Source organism: Gymnoscopelus braueri (genome assembly GCF_963280865.1).
Source record: "Gymnoscopelus braueri genome assembly, chromosome: 13".
In the NCBI taxonomy this organism is placed as follows: domain Eukaryota; kingdom Metazoa; phylum Chordata; class Actinopteri; order Myctophiformes; family Myctophidae; genus Gymnoscopelus; species Gymnoscopelus braueri.
The window spans coordinates 36,187,428-36,194,679 of record NC_137615.1 but is presented as its reverse complement, the minus strand read 5'-3'; the positions used below and the strand labels follow the sequence as shown (position 1 = coordinate 36,194,679).

At 41.3% G+C, this 7,252-nt stretch overlaps 1 protein-coding gene across 1 annotated transcript; it reads right to left on the bottom strand.

Annotated features, from left to right (window-relative positions):
• Nucleotides 1–575: 575 nt before the first annotated feature.
• Nucleotides 576–6,716, bottom strand: nptx1l (neuronal pentraxin 1 like; the record flags this gene model as incomplete). Its single annotated transcript, XM_080446302.1, has 5 exons — nucleotides 576–797; nucleotides 1,865–2,044; nucleotides 2,290–2,534; nucleotides 4,580–4,787; nucleotides 6,267–6,716. The coding sequence occupies 5 exons, from the start codon at nucleotides 6,714–6,716 to the stop codon at nucleotides 576–578; spliced, it is 1,305 nt and encodes a 434-aa protein (XP_080302428.1).
• Nucleotides 6,717–7,252: the final 536 nt, after the last annotated feature.

Genomic DNA, 7,252 nt, shown 5'->3' with positions numbered 1-7,252 from the left:
CAAGCAGGTGGTGATACAGAAAGAATAGCTATAGAGAAGAGCGCCGTCTCTGGTTCAAAAGGGTTTTTGAAGTATACATTCCTTTTCCCAAAATCCACTTTCATCACAGTGAAAATTCCAGGCAGTGGGGCAAAGAAAAAATAAACAGAAATTAATAATCTTTTAAAATGCGTGTCATCTGTCAGCCCACTAAAAACTACATTATCTCCTACAACTGATGGTCTCCGTGGTCTGTGAAGTGCACCATCCATTTTGTGTTGTGACGACGACCTGTCAAGTATTCCCAAACCTCAGCATCGGTCGCCATTAGAGAGAAGACCCAAAACTGTCTCGGTTTGAGCAATGTGCTTTCAAGCACCCCAGGATGCCAAAGTGTCCTTTTCCATTAACCTATCCCACATGAAAATCTGGTAAAAATCTAGCAAGTGTTCACACATGACGTATTCAAATACTTATTACAAATCCAGGCGCTATTTGCGGAAATAAACACCTCCTGATCTTTCAAACGCATTTACCGATGCTATACAGTGGCTTAACAAACGCTATTTGTCATTGGCTTTTGCCTTCCCTGCAGTTCAGTTGAGCTGGCGACAAGCTTCAAAAGTCCACTTTGATGCTCCTCCGTAAATATCGAGGCTCGTCTCCAGCCATGAAAAAACATTGCCCACTTGTGCTTTGCTGCTGCAAGTTGCAAGATTGTATATCTCTCCAATTGACAGTTTCCGATCCCAGATGTGAAAGTTCGCCAAGTCTCCAACAAAAGCTTGTGTGGCATCAAATCCGCCTCCAAGCGTATCCTGCAGTAAAAGAAACATATGACATTAATTAAGAAGGATATTCTAATAACCCAGAAAAAGAAAACAATTATTTCACATTAACCTTCAGTTAAATTGTTCATAAATAATGTATCATTCCCAAGAGCTTTTGAGAAGAGACGATAACATCGCTTTAGGATTATTATTCTCCTAATGAATGATCATTAAAGATCATCAATGATCTCGTGTAAAATCATATTCACGAGATCTTAGCCCTTTGAAAACCTCCCCACAAGCAAGTTTGTTTGTACTAGACTTATAATCTCACATGCAGCAGCAAATTAGATGGTATAGAGTCTAAAAACTTGAACTTGAAAAAGCTCCTTCAAACAGCTCCTTGTATCCGTGGCGCTGAAAGGACAGCGCTTTCAAATGCTTCAAACAGCTCCTTGCATTCCAGGTGCTGAAAGGACAGCTCTTTCAAATGGTTCAATGTTTGTTTTTGTGGTGCTGAAGGGACAGCTCCCTCAAATTGTGCGTTGTTTGTTTTCAAGGTGCTGAAAGGACAGCTCTTCCAAAAGGTCCATTGTTTGTTTTCAAGGTGCTGAAAGGACAGCTCTTCCAAAAGGTCCATTGTTTGTTTTCAAGGTGCTGAAAGGACAGCTCTTCCAAAAGGTCCATTGTTTGTTTTCAAGGTGCTGAAAGGACAGCTCTTCCAAAAGGTCCATTGTTTGTTTTCGGAGTGCTGAAAGGACAGCTATTTCAAACCGTTGCTGCCGGGTGGAAACCTTGTATGTCCAAAACTGTTCCTTTTTTAATACACTATTAAAAAAAAGTTCTAATATGGAGATACAAGGTTTCTGCCCAACAGCAACCAAATGGTCCATTGTTTGTTTTCGGGGTGCTGAAAGGACAGCTCTTTGAATGGTTCAGTGTTTGTTTTTGTGGTGCTGAAAGGACAGCTCTTTCAAATTGTTCATTATTAGTTTTTATGGTGCTGAAAGGACAGCTCTTTCATTTGCATTTGCATTTGCAGTGCTGAAAGGACAGCTCTGCAGGGGACTGCAGTGAGGAGCTGAAAAATATGCAGCCTTGTGGGTATAGCCTACCTGCTCTTGTCCGAGGATCAACATGCCCTGTGGTTTGATGGGATGATACGGTGCCAGATTCTCCCCACTGCCCCTCATCACTCCATCCTGGAATGCCTCCCAAACGCCGTCACGAGTAGTCCAGGTTACACAGATATGGTGCCATTTTCCATCATTGATCAGGAATGGCAATTTTGCAACCTTTAATGGATTTAAAATAAAATGTGACCCACTGTAATATTGTGTCATGTGAATTTATGAACAATACTTCAATATGCATATTAAAAGCTCCAGGCCTATGTTGCACATTGATGAGCAGAGAGACTAATTATATGGACAAAATGCTAATTTACATAGAAGTAGAGATAGGCTTATGTCTCTATGGTATAGGCGTCAACGGTTCTTATTTTCACTCAGAATAAACATAAGGCACATATGTAGTCTACCTTGTCATTTACAAGTATCTCCATTGGGTTGTTCCCCCACTCTATCAGCACCAGCTCATTGGCTTGTCCCGGAACTGCATAGGAGAATGGGGTTCCCACTCCTGGGGATGCGTTGGACTTCAGCCACATGCACACGGTGAAGGCATACATTTCTGGCAGGCTCCTCTTCACTTTGGCATACATGTAGTTGGTTCTCAACGGGAAGGTGAGCTGGAATCTGTCCAAAGGCCGGTTTTCCTTTTGCCCTGTCATCCAAAAATAAAACACATTTTATGTTATAATGTATTGTATTATTGTTATTATTACTATAGCTGCAATGTTGAACAACATAGCAGAACATAACATGTCAGATAATACAAACTAATCCAGTTGCCAATCATAACAACAATAGTGTGTGTGTGTGTGTGTGTGTGTGTGTGTGTGTGTGTGTGTGTGTGTGTGTGTGTGTGTGTGTGTGTGTGTGCGCGCGTGCGTGCGTGCGTGCGTGCGTGCGTGCGTGCGTGCGTGCGTGCGTGCGTGCGTGCGTGCGTGACAATGGTATATTGAATGGTATATGGTATATTGCATAGCCTAAGTGTGTATTATGCTCCTATGACATAATTTGCATAAATACACAGTTTATGTAGCCTATACAGTAGGATTTACATGTTACACAACCACACATTCTGAATCATGCAGCTCAAGCTTTTTTGTTTTTTAATCTCGCATCATGATAATCGTCATAGCTATGCTGCCAAGTGAGGAACGACGCTCTCCTTCTCTCCCATTTTCTCCTCCCATTACCCCTCCCTTGCGATTGTAGCCTACTATAGTAGCAGTAGTGGAAAGTAACTAAATACTTTTACTCAAGTACTGTACTTAAGTACAATCTTGAGGTATTTTTTTTTACTTTACTGGAGTATTTCCAATTTTTTATACTTTTGCTTCTACTCCACTACATCTCAGAGACAAATATTAATTACAATTATTTGAAAACGTTAGTTACTAGTTACTTTTTTATACATAGGCTATTTGAAAATAGCCAATCTACAAGCTCACAATGCGTTGGATCGCGGCGCGTTGTGAGCTTGTATATCTGCTATTTTCAAAAAATGTTGTACTTTTACTTTTGGTACTTTAAGCATATTTTGATGCGAATATTTTTGTACTTTTACTCAAGTAACGTTTTCAACACAGGCCTTTTACTTGTAACAGAGTATTTTTATATTGTGGTATTGCTACTTTCACTTAAAGTTAAATATCTGAGTACTTCTTCCACCACTGATTATGTGTCATATGTGCTGTAATGAGCAGGGCCCCATTTGTAATCAGTATTCCACAGGCATCTCAAACACGCATCATCAGAGAGCATCAGTACAGTGCTGGCTAAGTTCGCGCTTCTCAGAAGGGTCGCAGCAGTGCGAGTCCAGAGATAGGTCATTCACTGCTTCTATAATGATTTGATTTGCATGAATTAGATCGACTGGGAGGAAAAAAATGCTGAATATTCTGGACTGCACCATTTCTTTTGCGAGCTAACAGAAAGCATTACAGCTTTGCGGCAGATTCCACTTTCTTCCGATTTGTGTTTTACATTGATCATGAGATTTCTCGTTGAGATGGGTGTCGGAAGGCTTTAAATCTTTCTCTCATCTACAGCAGGCTAGTGGTGGGAAAAGTACTCACATTCTTTACTTAAGTAAAAGTATCAATGCTGCAATGTAGAAATACTCTGTTACAAGTAAAAGTCCGGAATTCAAAATTTACTTGAGTAAAAGTAGCCTACAAAAGTAATGGTATCAAAATGTACTTAAAGTACCAAAAGTAGAAAGTACTCATTATGCAGAATGTACCATTTCACAAGTTTTCAAATGTATAAAATGTAAAAAAAATAATAATAATAAAAAATTGCAGATCTACAAACTTGCAGCTTGCAGATCGGCTATTTTCAAATGGCCAAAAATGTATATAGGGCTGAAGTGGGTAATGTATGATTTGTAATAATAATCTAAATCTAAAAAGTAACTAAAATGTAGATCTAAATAATTGTAGTGGAGTAAAAGTATAATATTTTCCTCTGAGATGTAGTGGAGTAGAAGTAAAAGTACAGAAAATTGAAAAATACTCCAGTAAAGTAAAATATACCTCAGAATTGTACTTAAGTACAGCACTTGAGTAAATGTACTTGGTTACTTTACACCACTGCAGTAGGCTACGTGTGTCGTAGGTAGAGGTACCAAATAATGTGTATAGGCAATTTCAAATTCCAAGTTGAGTTTTTTAGGACTAAACTGTGGTCTCCCATCATCACCTCTCTCCAGGTCAGTGATCCTCTGATGGAGGGAGGTCAGTGTGGACTCCACTCTGCCACGTTGCTCCGTCTCGTTCCGCAGGCCAGGCTTGCCCTCCTCGATGCTGTTCACACGAGAGAGAACCTGCTTCTCCAGGTCATCGATCTTACTCTGAAGCAGGTCTTTCAGGCTGGTCGCCTGCACCGAGTTGTTGTTTCTGCTGAATTGCTGTTGCGGGGAAAAGAGGGTGTGTTAGAGCTCAGGGGTTCTCAACCTGTGCGTCGGGACCCCCAGAGGTGGTCCCCACATGACAGTAAAGTGACAATATAAGGACTTTTTAAATACATAATAAAAAAAAAGTCCATTACTGCATCAAAAGTAAACAAAACTATACTATAAAAACTGGTCAAACATTGGCCAAATTGTCAAATAATATAAGAAAGGCAAACATTTTGAAATTAGCCGATCTACAAGCTCACAAAACGACTCGCGTTGAAAAGGTTGAGAACCACTGTGTTATAGCTCAAAGTTAAAAGTGCATCAGAATCCCCCATCATAGGTCCCGGGACGCATGCGGGATAATGCCAGCTTAACTTCTTCAAAGCGGTGCGGACGAGGCAACTATACATTTATCCTCTAGCCTAAGGTTTGTTTTCACCATGACTCCTTTACCAGTGGTTCTCATCAACCTGTAGGTCAGGACCATAGAGTTAAAAATAAGGTCGGGGCCCCCAAGGGGGTCCCCACAGGATTTTGGGAGGGTTCCCCAGATGACAGTGAAGTGACAATTTAAGGACTTTTAAGACCTTTTCATACCTCAACAACAAAACAAAAAAGACCAAAAAAAGACCATTACTGCATCAACAAACTACACTATAAAAAATTTCAACAACAAATAGCCAAAAATTGTGAAAATAGCCGATCTACAAGAACCTAGTCAAGCAAAATGTTATGCCTCAACTCCTACATTAACTGGGGGGTTCCCCAGTTAAAATATGATTTTTTGGGGGGGATCCCGGCCTGAAAAGGTTGAGAACCACTGCTTTAGGCTACGACTGGTAAGGCGGGGTAGCAGAGGTGCAATTGGGTGCAATCTATTAACGGATGGTAATTAGATATGAAACCTGAAATAAACTATACAACTGGCACACTGAAGCATTATGCATAATGTTTTGTTATTGGTCTTAATCAGTGGTTCTCAACCAGTGGTCTGGGGACCACCAGTGGTCCTTGAGGGGGTCCCAGGTGGTCCCCAGCTAAATGATGGAGAGTTGGAAACCAAATAGACCCTTATAGATCTTTACCTCTTGAGAAAAATAAATAAAAATGAAACCAAATGGATAGATCTTTAGCTCTTGAGAGCGGAAAATGTAACCAAATGGACCCGGTTTCATTTTACGATCTCAAGAGTCAAATTATTGTTAAACATTTGCATTACTTAATTTACAAGAAGTCTACACAATTATAGAATGTAAGAATTGTTATCAACGTGTGCCTGTTATCTCTCCTAATGGTATACCAACATCAATGGATGGAATTGCGGACAAAATCTCATCCAACAACAACAAAATATTCTAAGTTTCATGGGACATCTCATCAAACGGTGATCCGTGGCTCAAATGCTGAATAAACAATGATGGACCTAGATATGAAAAAGGTTGAAAACCACTGGTCTTTTAATGATGCCTCATATGGATCAGAGCTTACCTCGAGGTTTTCTAGTCTCTGCTTCAGAGACTGTAAAGTCTGTGACAGTTGCGTCAAAGTGTCACCCGGGCCCCTCGACACGTCTCCCATCGTGTTCTTGGACTCTTTCCTCCTGCCTCCCCCTGGCCGCGCGTCTCCGCCGGGCTCGGACCCCCCAATCTGGCTCTCGCACCGAGCCAACTTTGAGGTCAGCTCCCTGATCGTCTCTTTTTGGTTCATTATCGTCTCCTTCTGCTGTAAGACTGTTTCCCGCAGCTGCATAACGGTGGTCTTCAGATCGTCCCCGGGCACGCTGTTCTGCAAGGTGGCCGCGCAGATGTCCATATCCTTCGGCACGGACGTGCAGATGAACTGGGTCTGTCCGAAGTCTTGAGCCGAGTAACTCTCCAAAAATAAGTGGGAAAACAGTAAAAGTTGCCAATGGATTCCCTTCTTCTTGTTGGCCTGCATGCTGGCTGGTCTGTATGTGTGTCGTTTGAGGTTTTTTTTTTTTGGTTCGAGCACCGCAATGTGATGCAGGTGATGACAAACCTGCACGGAGCTGTGCGTCCCGCCGTCGTTGTGATCGTGTCTCTGGTGCGATGAGGGCTTATATAGTGCCCTCGGTTCTGCGCAGAGCAGGTTCACTGCATCACGAGAAAAGGGGAGGGGGGGGGGGGGATCACACTTTCAACGTTTAAGCCTGTAGAGGCTTAAACGTGGTGGAAAAAGTACTACATTTTTTTCATTTAAGTAAAATTATCAATACTGCAATGTGGAAATACTCTGTTAAAAGTCCAGAATTCAAAATGTAGGGCTACTTGAGGTAAAAGTACAAAAATGTTGGCATCAAAATGTACCAAAAGTGATAGGCTACTCATTATGCAGAATGTCCCATTTGAAGTTTTCAAATGTATACAAATATTTTGAAAATAGCAGATCTACAAGCTCACAGTGCATCATGATGCAATGCATTGTGGGCTTGTAGATCTGCTATTTTCAAATGA